A 16,751-nucleotide genomic window follows, 5' to 3' on the forward strand; every position below is an offset into this window, starting at 1 on the left:
CTTGGGCAGGCTTTGACTTCTGCTGGCCTGTCCCAAAAAGGCTACAAATTAGAAACCCAGGGTTGTTAACATCGGCAAATGCCCTCAGAGCAAAAGTGGCTTTAGGACCCCTATGGACCTTTTCCTTAAATTTTTGGCTTAGTATATCCATAACTCTGTTTTATTGGCTATTTGAGGCTTTCCAGATTTTACTTCCTGTTTTCAGCAGGATAGTCCAAATAACCCAGCCTTCTCTTTACAGGAATCCAAAATTCCACAAAACCAAGCCAAGTTATAAATCCAGGTCTCTTTGATTCTAAAATCTAAGTATTAAATAACTACTCTGACATATCCCCATCTCTGGAAATTTTGATTCCTTGATAAGAATGTCAGAGACTGTTAGCCACTGCTCAATATCCATTTTCCCCTCTTCTGTTAGTTAATAATTAGCTGAATATCTTAAAACTTTTATTACAGGGATCTTTATGAGTTTCTGTGTGGGCATAATGCATCTGGCTAAGCATCTGCATTTCCCAGTCTCCCCTGCAGTCCTTCCATGTGGCTAAAGTTCTGATCAGTGAGCTGTGCATAGAAGCATGGTATAGTATTTCTGAGAAGGATACTCCCTTCCCCACAAAATGGTAATGGGTGGAGTTGTAGCAGCCATCTTGGACCATGAGGCTGAGGGCCAAAGGCAAAGAATAATGGAATAGTGGGCTTGAAGGAGTCTGGGCTCCCAGTGACTTCAGGGCCACCATACCTTCCCAATACTGGGTTTCTAAAGAAATAAAAGCTACCTTGTTTGAGTTTCTGTTAATACTATTTTGAGATTTTTGAATCCAAACTGACACAGATGAAGAATCAAAAGTCATCTCAGTCCAAGGGAATTGGCTAAGGATTCTTTCAGGTTTTTCCATCTCACCACGAACTGGCCCATGACTTCCTTCTCTTCCAAACAGCTTCCCTTAACAACACACAAACCAGTCTGGGCCCAGCCTTATAAATATTGATTTTATAGAAAGGACCAATTCAAAATTGGTCAGATGCCACACGTTAGAAGCTTTCCAGAACCACAAGGATGAAAAAACAAAACCAAGAAAAAAAACAAAACAAAACCCCAAACAGAACAAAAGTACTCCAGATCAAACTGCCTGAAAGTCAAGGTCTTGGTTCACTAAAGGAATCTTTAAAAAAAAATATGTGGCTGGGGGATGGAGAGACCTCTAACACCCGAACAAGTACCCAGAGTGGAAGGAAAAAAACAGAAATTGAAACCCTTAGTTCCCGCCCACTGCCGCCCCCCCACGCTGTCCAGAGAGAGGCAAAGGGTTTCACAGCTTTTTTTTGTGGGGGTGGGGGTGGGGGTGGGATGGGGTCATGGCAATAGCTTAAATATTGGAAGAGAAGTTTTGCACTTCAACTTTTGTTTTCCTCTTGGGGACCTAGAGAGACTGATAGCTTGAGGTTATGGAGAAAACTGATTTTTATTGTTTTAATGGGGAAAATGTCTAGAAATGGCAGGCGGCCATGAAAAGTGTCAAAATGTGATCAGTAATCTGATGGCCCCCAATTCCTAAAGAGGAGGTGAGCCCTGGTGTAGCAGGTTAGGAAGGGTACCAACGCTGGGTGCTGTGGCCTCTTGGGGGAAAAGAACAACTCCAGAGAGAAAGAACTGGGGGAAGGGATGCAAGGGGGCCGGAATGGGGGAACCCTTAAGTAGTACCAAAATTAGCTGCCGTCTGCTCCCTGCTAGTGGGTCCCTGGGGTACGGAAGGTGGCAGGGAGGGCATCGGGACTGAATGGAGAGGAAATTGAGATGCTCATTAAAAAAACACACCCAACTTGAGGATCTGAAGAGTAGAAAACCAGTAGGGGTCAATCGGAGTGCTTTCTTGGTCACCCCCATGAACCCCATCTTAGTTCTGGCGGGGGATCCATGCTGCCTGGGCTGGGGGTATGGGCTGGTGACCCAGTCCTGACCCTCGGCTCCCAGGGGGAGGGGGTGGGTGTGGGTGTGGTGGGCTCTTCCCCACCCCCTCCCCCGGCTTCACCTCCCCTCCTCGCGGCCAGCCCGGCCCCCACCAGTGCCCGGCCCGTTGCAGGGCAGCACCCAGTTGTTATCATGCAGACCCAGGCGGCAGCCGGGGGTCTCGCGATCGGCTCGGCGGCAGCACATCCAGTAGGAACGTCCGTAAGGCAGGTCGTGGTGGTAGGGCTTGGGGTGCCAGCGGCAGAGCGACACATCGCCCTTCTCGTATCTCTTGCGGCACTGCTTGCATGGGTCATCGCGGTAGAGTGGGTCGCGGCTCCAGCGCGAGTCTGTGGCCCGCACGCCGAATGCCTCAATGATGCCCTTGAAGTGGTGGCAGGTGCACTTGAGAGCCGCCAGGGCCCGCGTGGGCAGGAAGCTGAAGATCTTGACCAGCACGTGCTCTGGGAGCACCAGCATGTACTGCCGCGGCTCCAACAACCGCTGGATCTTGAAACGGATCTCCAGGAAGTCGTGGGACACATGCCGGTACAGGCGGCACAGGGAGGTGTCGGCCGTCCCCTCAGCATCGTCCGGGCCTGGCGCTGTGGCCGGTGAGTCGGCTGGCGGAGGCTCGGGGGGCCCGTCCGGCCCCCGGGACTGGAGGAAAAAGAGCTGGCCAGGCGGGGGTGGCTCCTCGGGGCTGACAGTCAGGCACACCGTCTCCTCTTTCACGTTTTTGGTGCTGTCCTTGCCAAAGAAGATGCACTCGTCCACCACCCCTGTGACCACCACATCCACGTGGAAACCTGACGCTCCGCAGTCCCGGGCAGGAGGTGGCGTGGGCGCTGGTGGAGTGTCCTCGGGCCTGGCGGGGGCGGGTGTCTCACCCTCACTGGCTTCGTCTGCCCTAGCCAGCAGGAACTCCACGTTGCTGGGGAGGGCGTCCCGAGACGGGCTGATGAGCTGGTACAGGTCGCAGGTGATCTTGTCCTTGGCCCGGGCTCCAGGACCTGGGCTGCCAGGGTAGGCGCAACCCGGCCGGCCCCCGCTCCCGTTGGGTAAGCTGCCATCCGGTGCTCGGGACTCCCGGCCGTTGGAGATCCGGAAGGCGATGCGCACCTCCCCGGGGCCTGGCCCAGGCCGCTCCTCCTTGCGGAGGCCCTTGGCCGGAGGGTTGTCCCGCTGGGCCTCAAAGTGGGCCACTGCCTCGGCTACACGGCTGCAGTCCCCGACGCCAGACCTTCGTTCGGATCCCAGCCCCTTGCCAGGCCCACCCTGCTCAGCCGACACGAAGACCACAGGCGCTGGGGTGCTGGGGCGCGGGTAGCTCTGCAGGGCCAGGGCGGCCCGCTGTTCCACCAGGGCCACCATCTCGGCCACAGAGAGCAGGTCCACATCCTCGCCAGCGGAGATTGGGGCCCCCTCCACGGCAGGGGGCCCGTCCTGTCCCCCTGGGTCGGGCGGAGCCTTCGTAGACTCGAGACAGCGCCTCCTCCGCTTGGCCTTGGAGCTGTCACTGCCCCAGTGCCCCTTGACCTTCATGGAGCTGGCCCGACTGCCCCCACCACACTGGTGGGCCACAAAGAAGGCCACCTTCTCCTTTGTATTCCCTGGCTTGATCACATACCATGTGTCCAGCAGGACTCGACCCTCGTCGCCAGCAGCGGCTGCGGAAAGGAGCGGGGCAGGCTGGGGGGCAGGAGCATCAGAGGCCAAGACCGGGGGCGTGTTCTCAGAGTGGGCAGGGCCATGTTCTGGCTCCGCCCCACCACCAGGCTCGGAGCAGGCTGAGGGCTTGAGAGCTGCGGAAGGCGGGCGTGGCTGGTTCTGGGAGTAGGTGCCAAAGGGCCGAGGGCACCAGAGCTGGAAGGGCAGAAGGCCACCTCGGTCCATTCTGGGAATGGTGGCAGACAGGCGAGGGTTCACCACATCGCAGGGCCTGGATGGCGGTGGGGGGCTCCACAGGTCACCTGGAGACACGGAAGAGGGGGTGGGGGAGCTGGGGAACAGCCAGCCCTGTCAGTTCCTCTCTGACCTCAACCTCTTGGACCTGAGGAGACAGACCAGGCTATACCACTCAGATCCTGTTCCCGCCCCGCCCTGACCCAGATGAGCAAATGGAGGGCTGCAGAGAGGTTGGGACCTGCTTCTGTAATACCCAGAGTGTGACAGGGGCTGGCAGTTTGCTCCAACCCTCCACTGCCTGACTGGTTTTACTCAAGATCCACAGGCCTTCTGCTGCCAGAACTTTAAACAGAATTTAAAGTACCAACTGATGGAAAGCTCCTCCTTTTTCTATTTGATCACCCAATAATAAGTTCCTGAAAAGAGAATTCCCAGCCCTGCCCACAGCTATAGGAGCCTGAACCCATGGAGGAAGGAACAAGGTGGGCTGGGCAGGGGAAGATTGGAGGTAGGAGACAAAGAGGTCCTTAAGAGTGGAGCTCTTCACTCGGTTCTGGTTGTGAGGCTCTTTGGGGATCTATTATAGCTGTGGATCCTCATCCAGAAAAATGCACACACTTGCAACAAGACTGCAGGTTAATTCCTTTAAGCAAAAACGTAGACCCCTGGCATGAGAAGGCCTTTCTAGTCTAGCTTCTTCAAGCGGCTCCCAACTTGCTGAGTTTGAGGCTCAGAGTGGGGAAGGTTTATATATTGCAAAACCAGGCCTTCAAACTTGGTTTCCAGATTTCTCAATTTAGGGCTTATAATAGTGACCGTTTTATTTTGCAATGACTTTGAGGGCATGACCTAATCTGGAGGCAGTCTTGCTAATAAGCCTGACCCAACTATGTTCTGGGCTTCCCTAGTGGCTCAGAAGGTAAAGAGTCTGTCTGCAATGCAGGAGACCCAGTTTCGATCCCTGGGTTGGGAAGATCCCCTGGAGAAGGAAATGGCAGCCCACTCCAGTATTCTTGCCTGGAAAATCCCACGGATCGCGGAGCCTGGTAGGCTACCATCCATGGGGTCACAAAGAGTTGGACACAACTGAGTGACTTCACTTCAACTATGTTCTACTGCAAAACTAACAGTCTCAAATCCTCAGTCTTTCCCTGGGGCATCTCCCTCCAGATATCTTGAAACCAAGACACTCTTCAAATGCCGAAACTTCCACATGCTTACAGACCAGTGAAAGTAGTCTGCTGACTCCTGGTTGTACTGTTTTGAGCCACAGGCCAAATCCAGCCCATTGCCTGTCTCTGCAAATAAAATATTATTGAAACATGTTCCTTTGTTCATGACTACTTTTATGCTACTATGGCAGAGTTGAGTAGAGGTGACAGAAAACATATGGCTTGCAAAGCCTAAAATACTCATTATCTGGCCCTTTATGGAAAAAGTTTGCTGACTTCTGCAGTATATATGGTTCCTCTAAATTCAGGCAATACCACAGACACCACTAAATCACCATTTATTTCATGGCCCTATAGCTTTAAGATCTAGACAGCCTTCAAGCACCTCCAAGCACTCACAGACACCAGTCTTAATCCTAAGAATCCTTGCCCCCCATAATTCCCAATCCCACCTACTACTCCTAACACAGCCCCTGCTGAAATCTTTCTTGCTTAAAAAAAAAAAAAACAACAAAAACCATACAGCCCCTAAAACCTATAGATGGCTAAGTTTACCAACAACCAACACATCTAAAATGTCCAGGAACAGGGTTTCCTTGGTGGCTTGATGGTAAAGAATCTAGAGTCTACCTGCCAATGCAGGAGACACGGGTTTGATTTCTGATCTGAGAAGAACCCCCATGTCTTGGAACAAGGAAGCCTATGCACCACAACTTTGAGCCTGTGCTCCAGCGCCGGAGAGCCACAACTACTGAGTCCATGTGCCCTGGAGCCTGTGCCGAGCAACGAGAGAGGGCCCCACAATGAGAAGCCTGTGCACCGCAGCAAGAGCGGCCCCTGCCTGCTGCAACTGGAGAAGGGCCTGCACAGTGATGATGACCCAGCACAGCCGAAAGTAAATAAACAAGATTATAAATAAATAAAATGTCCAGGAATAGAAACTACCACAGCAAAAGCCACTCATTCTCTATAGATGCAAATATATCCTGACCCAAAACATCCAGACCCTCTCAAAATCTTAAAACTTCCAAACCTAAAAATATACCCTCCAGCTCAGAAAGCCTCAATCTCAATGTAGACCCACACAAATCCCATGCCTACCAAGAACTCCAACACACACAGCAATTTCCCAACCTCACAGATGACCCAAAAGACCAGTTTTCTGAAATTCTATACTTAGCGCAAACTCTCTCTAAACCTCCACGTGCATTACCTAATCCCACATAAGGGCCCCCGACCGCAAAACAACTAACTAAAACATCAATGCTTCCTAATACATAAAACTAATACAAAACAATTTATTTCTCAAAGTCAAAAGAACCTCCAAAATTCTCCCAAAGAAACCTCACAAAATGTTAATATGCAGACATGAGCTTACGGCACGCTCACTGGCAGTTGACTGGGTACTGTTTTAACAATTCCTGCTAATCCTCCCTCCTCCCTAGGAAGCAGGGAGTGTTATTTGTCCGAGTCCAGATGAAGGGCAGAAAGGTTAAATCCCTGTCCGGAGCCAGACAGGGAGGAAGTCGGGAGAGCTGAAAGCGTTTACATTCTGGGTGCAGACATGGGACTCTCTGCTTCTAAGTCTCTCCGTGGCTCCCCAAATCCTATACCCACCAAACACCCAGACCACATGGGCGATTCCCTACAATACATTCGAATCTTCCACAGTACATAGGAACCCAAACTCAAATCCCAAGGCGCCACCTAAACTCAAGAGAACCCCAAAGTATTCCCATACCCACGAAAAATGTTCCCACTCCCTCCCATTATAGCTTCCCTGGCATTCGCCAACCTCTAAGGCTACTCTCGAAACCTAGACACGCCCCCTCGAAGGGCCCCACTAGCGCGCCGCGCCCCCTGCGGGGAGGAGGAGGCACCCACGCGTGCGCGAGAAGAGGGCCCCGCCCCCTCGCTCCTTCCCTCCAGCTGTCGTGCCTGCCGGGCACCCAGCTGGTTTCCCTCCGCCCCTTTGTTGACAGACGTGCGCGTGATGGCCCCAGCCAATGAGCGGCGGCCATTCGGAGCCATGCCCATATAAGGCAGGCCTTGGCGAAGGGGCCCAACTTCGAAAGAGGGTGGAGTAGGCGAGAGGTGACGAACGGGGTGTGGAAACAGTCAAGTGCAAGAGAGTGTGGAACAATTCCTAACTTCCTGCTAAACGGAAGAACAAGGCCAGCACCCAAGCCATGACAATCAAGGAAAGGTTTATTACGACGTTTCCTCTAAACCGGAGCCCTGATTGACAGCTGAGATTTAAAGGGCCAAGCAGTTCAGGGATTGAGACTCCAGGTCCGGAGGAAAGGAAGGGGGCAGAAAGATCTGGAAGTGCCTAGCTTTGGTAGGGAAACCTGGAGGGAGAGATTTCCCGCGGGAGAAACGGAGCAGCAGGATCACCTCACCCTGGAAAACAAATGGGCAGAACTGTCGTCACTAGTCCAAGCCTATGGGCCTGGCATTCAACGCTCAGGCCGTGTGGCCAAAAGGACCTCTCAGGCCTGCCCTTCCAACCAGGCACCGCAAATAGTACAAGAAAACAATATACTTTAATAATTTTTTAAAATATTGGCTACCTGTTAAAATGAGACTATTTAGGATATAAATGAGTTAAAATGTTTAAAATTGACTTCATCTCTTTCTTTTGACTTTTTAAATGTGGCTACTAGATTTTAAATTACATGTAAGGTTCACCTTTTTTCTACTGAACAGCACTGGCCTAGATCCTTTCAGTGCCAGGCTGGCTCAAGAGACACTCCACTCCTGGCATCTGTCCATTCCCACCACCCTGTCTGCTACCAGCCATCCTGCACATCAGAGCCAGAAGGATATTCTCAAAATATAAACCTGACTTTGTCCCTACCCTGCTCAGAACCTACCATGACTCCCCAGTGCCCCTGGGGAAAAGCCCAGATACTCTCTAACTCTAGCCTCATCCTTCCCCACTTTCCCATGCCCCCAGTGGACCCAGGTAAGCACCTGCTCTGGCCTACAGAATAGTTAGAATACTGAGGCCTTCTCTGATCCTCAGGAGGAGTGGTTATCTCCATTGTATAGATGAAGAAACTGAGGCAGGTCAGGTTGCCTAACTAGCTCAAGGTCACACGTAACTGGTGGGACTTAGAGCAGGGATGGGAACCCAGGGAATCTGATTTTAGATTGCTGTGCTCTTTTGTTTAATTATATATTCTCTGGGGTTTCAGCTCAGCCATCCTCTCCTCCAGGAAGCTAACCCCCTAAGGCTGGGTCAGGCTCCAGCTCTGGGGTCCCACACTGGCCTCCTTGCTGGATATTCCTCAGAGTCACCAAGCCCTTTCCTCCTATGTTACCTCTGATTGGCATGCTTTCCCCCCAGAAAAGAAAGAGCAAGCCCATATGGTTCTATCCCTTCTATCATTTGGGTCTTAGCTCAAATGTAACTTTCATGGGCCTGTATCTTTAACCAGGAGGCCTTCCCTGAGCTCCCTTTCTGGAAACCTTCCACTCGCCCAGAGAGGTCCTCTGGGTTCCCCAAACCTAGCCCTGTCCACTGTCACTATTGAGGGATGGATCCGTCTGCTCCACTGAATAGTGAACCCATGGGAGGAAAGGTCAGAGTTACGGTCATCATGGTGACCCCAGCAACACTGCCCAGCACGGGATGGAATGGATCAAAGTTCCCTGCCCTAAGGCTCCATGTCTCAAACTCCTGGAGGCCTGGCAGTGTAAACTCTCTTTCACACCCAAATATTCTATCTGGGTCAGAGGTTACTAGGGCAGAATTCTCTAACTTCCCAAACACGAAGCTCCGAACAAGGCCATACCCTAAGGCAATGCTCCGTGAAGATCCACTTACTGAAAAACATCTGGAGCTAAACAGACTGAAAATCAAAAGATGGAAAAAGACTGACCAGGCAAATAAGAACCAAGAATCAAGTAGAGAGGCTTCCGCGGTGGCTCAGTGGTAAAGAATCCGCTTGCCAATTCAGGAGACACGGGTTCGATCCCTGATCTGGGAAGACCCCACATGCTGTGGAGCAACTAAGCCCGCGTGCGCCACAACTATAGAGCCTGTGCTCTAGAGCCCAGAAGCCGGCACTACTGAGCCCATGTGCCTTACAGGGCTGTGCTCTGCAGCAAGAGAAGCCACCGCAATGAGAAGCCCGTGCACCACAACTAGAGAGCAGCTCCCGCTGGCTGAAATTAGGGAAAAGCCCCTGCAGCAATAAAGACCCAGCACAGCCAAAAAAAAGCAGTCAAGTAGAGAAGTGACAGTGCTGATTAAAAAAGACAGTTAACAACTGACAAAAGGAAAAAGGGATGATTAGGGACAAAGAATGTGACAAAACAAACTGACCCACTATACACAAAAGTTCTCAACATACATGCTCCTAATACTATGGCACAAAACAGACAAGGCAAAAAGCAACAGAATGACAGCTTGGCAAGTCCACCACTGTAGTGGGGAACCTTAATGTATCTCTTCATAAGACAGTGGTTGAAAAGAAAAAAATCAGTAAGGACCTGAACCATACAATCACCACTCTTGCTGGAATACCCACAATTAGAGAATCCAACTTTATGTCCCTCATCTGACATTCTGAGGTCCTCCTGTGTGCGGGCCCTGGATTGGGTGCTGGAGCTACAGAGATGACACAGAGATCACCAGAAAGAGCTCATGGGAAAGGGGGCAGGCATCCAAAGAAACAGTCATGGCCAAGATGAATGTATTACAGAGGAAATGATGATCACAACAGCAGTTAACACTGGAGCTCTCACCGTGAGCCAGGGTTTGTTCTGAGTGCTTTATAAATATTAACTCGTTTAATTCTCACATCGTTTTACTACTTTTTAACCTCATTTCAGATGTTAGAAAGTGGGGGCACAGAATGGCTAAGTAATTGCTGTCGGACACAGCTTTGTGGCCAAGCTTTGAATCAGAGTCTGGCTGACTCCAGAGTGCAAGCAGCTCCTTCATGGAGTATACGGAGCGATTTTCCTGGATCATCTTGTTCTGTCTGCAAAGCCTTTGCACTCTCTGTTCCTTCTGCCTGGAATACTCTTTCCCAGGTATCCAGAGGGCTCACCCCCCTCCTCAGATCACCTTCATGAGACCTTTCTTTTTAAATTTATTTTATTGAAGTAGTGTCGACTGGGGTTTCCCAGGTGGTGCTAGTGATAAAGGACTCGCCTGCCAATGCAGGAGATTCGGGAGACTCCAGTTCAATCCCTGGGTTAGGAAGATCCCCTGGAGGAGGGCATGGCAACCCACTCCAGTATTCTTGCCTGGAGAATCTCATGGACAGAGGTGCCTGGCAGGGTACAGTCCATAGGGTCTCCAAGAATAGGACACGACTGAAGTGACTTAGCACGCATAGTTGATTTACAATGTCATGTTAATTTCTTCTATACAACAAAGTGATCCAGTTATACATACATATACACATTCTTTTCCATAATGGTTTATCGTAGGATATTGAATATAGTTCCCTGTGCTATACAGTAGGATCTTGTTGTTCCTGAGAACATCTTGATTGAAAACTGCAGTCCCCGCCACAGACAGACACACACACTCTCCCTGATTTTTCTCTTTAGCATGCATTACTATCTACTATACTATAAACCTTATTATTGTCAGCTCCCCTCACTAAAATGAAAACTCCCCCAGACTGATATTTTTTGCCTAGTTTTTTCTTCCCCACCTCTGCATCCCCAGCTTTTAGAATAGCACCCAGTGGTTGGGTACTGTGAGTGTGGTCCTCAGAGCAGCAGCTGGAGCTGGAAGTGTATTAGAAAGGTAATCTTGGGCTCTCCCCTATACCTGCTGAATCAGAAAGTGCACATCAGCAAGATCTCTGGGGGACTGCACGATTAAATTGGAGAACCTACGTCCAGGCACACTGCAGGTGTGCAGCACTTGTTGGTTGGAACAAACCCCTAACACTGCCTTACTGTCCGCCTTCTGCACAGATGCTACCGGGGACCTCTTGTGAAAAATGAGCTGGTCCAGCCAAGTCGAGTGGTGGAAATCCTGCTCCCAGGACCAGGGCAGGAGGTCACCTCCTCCAGGAGCCGTGTTGGTGCCCTCCTAAGCCACACAGGGTCTCTTCCTCCTGAGGCCTCCTCTGGCCACACCTGTCATCTGTCCTGGCTGAGTGACAATGACCTGGGTTAGGGCCTCTCTCTCTTCCCTCCATCCTCTGGGTTTCTGGAAGGCTGGATTCTCTCCCCAGAGGCACAGCTGCTCCAGCCTCCACACTTGGCTCCCTGGCCTGGTTTAGTTTTTCTGGCTCCATCCTTTTCATGGTAGCCAGAAAGATCTTCCTAAACACCAATCAGACCACAGAACTCCCCTGTTTAAAAATCCTTCCATGAGAGGTGCAAGTTGGCAAAACAAAACGAACGAACCAACAGAACAGGCACAGGAACCCTTTCTCGGGAAGCTGCCAAAGGATTTGCTTCACAGAAGGAGTAAACCAAGAAAAAGGAAGCTATGAGATCAAGGAGATAAGATGTAGTTCAGAAGAAAGACAAAAGGAAGGACTCCCCAGATGAAGATAAAGGGAGCTCCGAGGACAGCTGTGTAGCAGGTTAAGGGAGAACCTGCTTCCATAAATGCACAGAGAAAGGAAAAAGGCTGCTAATTAACAAGCTAAGCCTTGGACTTCAGAAGCTGGAAACAGGAATTCCCTGGCAGTCCAGTGGTTAGGACTCTGTGCTTTCACTGCCAAGGACTTGGGTTCAGTCTCTGGTCAGGGAACTAAGATCTTGCAAGTTGGAGAGGTCAGGGTCATGCCAGGACAGGGCTGGGCACAGAACAGTGCCCAGGGAGTGTACTTGCCCATTACTACAACAGGCATTGGTGGCAGGACCCTCATGGCACTGCTCCTGGTCTTATTCCTTCAATCCTCCACTCTCTCCACCCTGTCACCCCCCTCTACAACTGTGTCCACAATCCTGATCCATCCATGCCCCTCTATTGGTTTTTTTGGACTCCGGGTCTGCTGGTCTCTCTCCTCCTCTTAAGTTTTCCTTTCTAATAGCTGGTCAGAATCATACAAATCCTCAGCATCTAGAGATCCAGGCCACAGACAGAATTCAGGCAGCTTTCTCACTTTTAGGGCTATGACTACAGGCTGGGTCCTTATCCCTCTGTGCCTCAGTACCTCCCACCGTAAAATACAGATAGTAACAGTACCCTTCCATGGGTTGACTGCTGATTCATTGAGATCAAATCAGTAGAGCGCTCAGTGCCAGCGAGGCACCAAGGAGAGGTTCAGTATGAAGGGACCAGGATTATTAAGAAAAGGTGAGACATGGCTTCCCCAGCAGCCAGTAGTTAAAGACTTCTCCTTACAATGCAGGAGGTGAGGATTATATCCCTGACTGGGGAGCTAAGATTCCATATGCCTGGGGGCCAAAAAATCAAAACATAAAGCAGAAACAATATTGTAATAAAATCAATAAAGTCTTTAACAACAGTTCACATAAAAACGAGGTTTTAAAAAAATAAAAGGAAAGTAAGAAAAGGTAAGACAGGGAATTCCCTGGCAGTCCAGTGGTCAGGACTCTTAACTTCCACTGCAGAAGTCAGGGGTTTGATCCCTGGTCAGGGAACTAAGATCCCATCAGCATGGCAAAAAAAAAACGGACCACTCAAGAGTCTGGCAACCACCTGATGGAGTCAAAGACTTCTTCCCTGTTTATTTTACATTCTGAAATTAAACCGGTCCTATTCCCCCACAATAATCAAAACGATGGCCATTACTTTGTTACTGTCTGGTACTGGCTCTCACCTAGTAATTAAACAGCATTTACAGAGCAGTTACTATGTGTCAGACACTGTTCTGGGCATCGGGGACATGCAGGACACAGGAGACAGAAATCCTTGTCCTCGTGGATTGGAGACAGGGTAAATTTCACAGTGCTACAGGAAAACAAATATAGTAAGTGAAAGGGCTCAAGAGTGTAAAGTGGGGATTATAATCTTAACTTAGGGGTCAGGAGCAGGTGACAAGCCAAGTCTTTTAGAAAACCTGGGGACTTCCCTGGTAGTCCAGTGGTTAAAAATCTCCCTTCTTATGCAGGGACACTCAGGTTCAATCTTTGGTCTGGGAACTAAGATCCTACATGTCACAGGGCAACTAAGCCCGAGTGCCTCAAATACTGAGCCCGTGTGCTCTGGAGCCCATGTGCCACCACTGAGACCTGACACCACCAAATAAATAAATAAATATTTTAAAAAAGAAAAGAAAACTTGCATTTTTAGGAATAATGCAGCTTTACCAGAGTTTCTAGCAATATACCACTAGCAATAGTAAAGAAAAAAAAAACCTATATATATATATATAATTCTGCACGAGTACGCAGTTCATGCGGTCACAAAGAGTCAAACACGACTAAGCGACTGAAAAACAACTAAGCTTCAGATAAACTCAGGTTGGAAACACATTTAAGATTTGAGGAAAAGGCAAAGTAACTTGGAAAGCAGACACATTTTTGAAGACAAACAAATAAAGGAAGGAGACAGGGGAAGCACTGCATCACCAGGGGGCGCCCAGATGTGACAAATGGGTACAAGGAGGAGAGGCTGGCAACTTTTCCCTAAACCAGCGGGCTTCCAGATCCTTCATTGCGACCTGGAAACAAAATGTTAAAAATCCAAGAAAGCTGGGAAAGATTGAAGGCGGGAGGAGAAAGGGACGACAGAGGATGAGATGGTTGGGTGGCAGCACCGACTTGATGGACATGAGTTTGAGCTCCGGGAGTTGGTGATGGACAGGGAAGCCTGGTGTGCTGCAGTCCATGGGGTCACAAAGAGTCGGACACCAATGAGCACTGACTGAACTGAACTGAATGACAAACAGGCAGAACTGGCATGAGGGGCTGAAAATGAATCAGGAGTAGAGTAACCCACACCAGAAAAAGGAGCACAGATGCCACCAGAGACGCAAAGCTGCCCCAGAGTTGTGATAGCCGCAAGCGCCCCAAGGGGAGGGTGGCAGCCTGTACCTGGGACAGGTGCTGGCAAATAGTAGGTGCTCTATCAACACGGTGGATGAGTCAAGGGATGAACCTCCATTTTCCAGAAGAGGAAACTGAGGTCCTGGGGGGTTAAGTGCCTTGCCCAAAGTCACAGAGCTGGTGGGTGATGGAGCCAGTGTTCAAATCTTGGTGTTATGGTTCTGGAGCACATGCTCAATAAATTTTTCTGGAAAGAATAAAATAATCAAAATACATCACACTTACAAAGAACTTAATATGCACTAGGCATATTATACACGAGATCTCATGAACTGACAAGAGTTTCATGGTTGGAATGTGGCCCATTTTACATATGAGAAAACGGAGGCCCAGAGTAGGCAAGTATCTTGGCCAAGGACACACAGCAGCAGAGGTAGGGATGGGAACGTGGGCCTACCGGACGCTGATGCTTTTAACCATAAGCTTTCCTATTAGAGCCAGACAATTTAGGGGATAAACTCCAGAAGCCTACAACAAATGAACCAAACTATTTTAACATTACTTACATACAAAGTTGCGAGGTCCCAGTGACCAAAAAGTTGGGAGGGAAAAAAAACACAGTTGTTAGAAATATCTCCTATTCACTGAAATACCTGGAGTAGGGCCAGGCTGGGCATTGGTGAGTGAATTATTTATATTTGGCTGGGGCTAGGAATGGGAATGGGGACAGATTGAGTTTCTGAGCACCCCCTCAGGGAGTCAGGCCTGGGCTTAGGTGCCAGGGACAGAGGGTGGAGAACTAGAAGAGTCAGGACACAGGAGCAACCTGGGAGAAAAAGAAAAAGGCAGTCTGGCTGGTGTCTCCCTCACCAGTCTTTCTCTACCGCCCTCTCTAAGGTCTGCGTTTCCCATTCAAAAAAATGACAACCCACACGCATCAAGCACTTATTCAAGCACTTTATATGCTTACCTCCCTGAACTCTCTAACCTTCCTAGGGTTACTGACCCCATTTTATAATAGAGGAGAGGCCAAAAGACTTGCCCAAGGTCACAGAGAATGTAAGTGGCAGAATTAAAATTTGAACTGAAGCCTGCTTCAGACTTCCCTGGTGGTCCAGTTGTTAAGACTCCAGTCTTCTGATGCAAGGGCATGGGTTTGATCCCTGCTCCAGGAAGATCTCACACGTGGTGGAGCAACTAAGCCTGTGCGCCCCAACTACTGAAGGTGGTGTACCTTACAGCCCATGCTCTGCAACAAGAGAGGCCACTGCAGTGAGAAGCCCAGGCACCGCAACTAGAAAGTAGCCTCTGCTCACTGAAACTAGAGAAAGCCCGTGGGCAGCAATGAAGACCCAGCACAGTCAGAAGTAAATAAATAAACAAATCTTAAAAAAAAAAAAAACAAAACCTGAAGATGGCTTCAGTTCTCACTCTGCCCTACTCATGATGTTGACCCTCAGTACAGGATGCCTAGGTTGGAATCCTGAGTCTGCCATTTAATGCTGGATGACCTTGGGAAAGTTGCTGAACCTCGATGTGCCTCTGGCTCCTTTCTGTAGAACGGAGCTAATAAGAGCACCTACAACTTAGGGGTGTTGTCAGAATTAAAGGAGTTAGCACATACAAATAGCTAAGAACAAGGCCAGGCACTTCCTAAACAATAAGTGTTAGCTGGAATTGGAATGGCTGTGGGGAAACCCTCTCCCTGCCCACGCACGTTTCTGAACTGGGGTGTGCCCAGATCAGTGCCAGGTTTTGAGAAAACGCCCCGGAGCTCCACTGAAAAGGAGGGAATCCATTAGCACCTGTGACCAAGTCACATTCCTGGGGTGGAGAACTTTCCACCAACTGCTCTGAGACTGACTTATCCTGAGCCAGGAGGACGATCTTATGAAGACTCCTCTCTTCTCAGTGGCATGTTGTTCCCACAACAGATAAGGGCACTGAGTTTCAGAGAGAGGACACTTGCCCAGATCATAAAGGATTGAAGAAAAGATCTGAATGCTGGACTGCCCATACACACACACCACCATACTTTTCTAAATCCCACTGGAGAAATGAGTGCAGAAGTCGTCTCTATGGCCTCTTCTGGCCATATTACCCTACAGTTGTGTGGCTGTCCAGTTTATCGCGAGTTTCTGGCTGGACTAAGCAATCGCTACAGGCAGGCCCCTAATCTCTTGCTCCCTACGCTACCCACAGTCCTGGATCCTAACCTACACATCACTCTACCACTGATTTATTTCTTTCACCATCTCATCTTGCCCTCCTGCCCACAATCCGATCCAGAGGCTCCAACCCACCGCTTTCAGAACTGGCCTCTTCCTCGGAGCCTCCAGACCCTCTCATTCATCTAGCACTGACTCCCATGCCTTTCCACATCCTCCCGGCTAAACCCCTCGAAATTGCCCCCTTCTGGGCCTCTGCCTGGACGCCAACTCCCTTCTCCAACTCGGGACTCCTTTCCCCAGCTCTGAGCTTCCTTACAATCAATCCCAAAGCTCGAGTCTCTCCCCACCTTCAAGACCCATCCCCAGCCCCCATTCTACAATTCCCTCCGGCTCCCGTCTCCCAATCCCCTCCCCCAAGCGATCTCCCCTCACTCCAGCCCCTTCTTTAGCCCCTGCCTCTTCCCTCTCGCTACCGGGTCCCGAATTCCCGCACGGGTTCTCAAGCGCCCCCGGCCCCGGCTCGAGGTTCTCACCATCACCCCGCGCCGCAGCTCCCTCGGCTACGCGGGTTTCCCCCACTCGCTCCTCTCCAGCCTCCCCTTCCGGGTTCCC

General features: G+C 50.1%; 1 protein-coding gene across 3 annotated transcripts; it reads right to left on the bottom strand.

Annotated features, from left to right (window-relative positions):
• Positions 1 to 1,035: 1,035 nt before the first annotated feature.
• FBXO46 (F-box protein 46) lies at positions 1,036 to 16,733 on the bottom strand. 3 transcript variants are annotated; one of them, XM_052656156.1, is made up of 2 exons: positions 16,673 to 16,733; positions 1,036 to 3,921 (listed from the first exon to the last, which is right to left on the bottom strand). In XM_052656156.1, exon 2 carries the CDS (start codon positions 3,842 to 3,844, stop codon positions 2,027 to 2,029), a length of 1,818 nt encoding a protein of 605 aa, XP_052512116.1. In that variant the 5' UTR covers positions 3,845 to 3,921; positions 16,673 to 16,733; the 3' UTR covers positions 1,036 to 2,026. The 3 variants fall into 3 exon arrangements, with proteins under 3 accessions (XP_052512116.1, XP_052512117.1, XP_052512118.1); XM_052656157.1 differs by having other exon boundaries at positions 1,036 to 4,001; positions 16,673 to 16,715; XM_052656158.1 differs by lacking the exon at positions 16,673 to 16,733 and adding an exon at positions 14,017 to 14,116.
• Between the last annotated feature and the right edge of the window lie 18 nt (positions 16,734 to 16,751).

The sequence above is a fragment of the Budorcas taxicolor genome, chromosome 18 (assembly GCF_023091745.1).
Source record: "Budorcas taxicolor isolate Tak-1 chromosome 18, Takin1.1, whole genome shotgun sequence".
Taxonomy (NCBI): Eukaryota; Metazoa; Chordata; class Mammalia; order Artiodactyla; family Bovidae; genus Budorcas; species Budorcas taxicolor.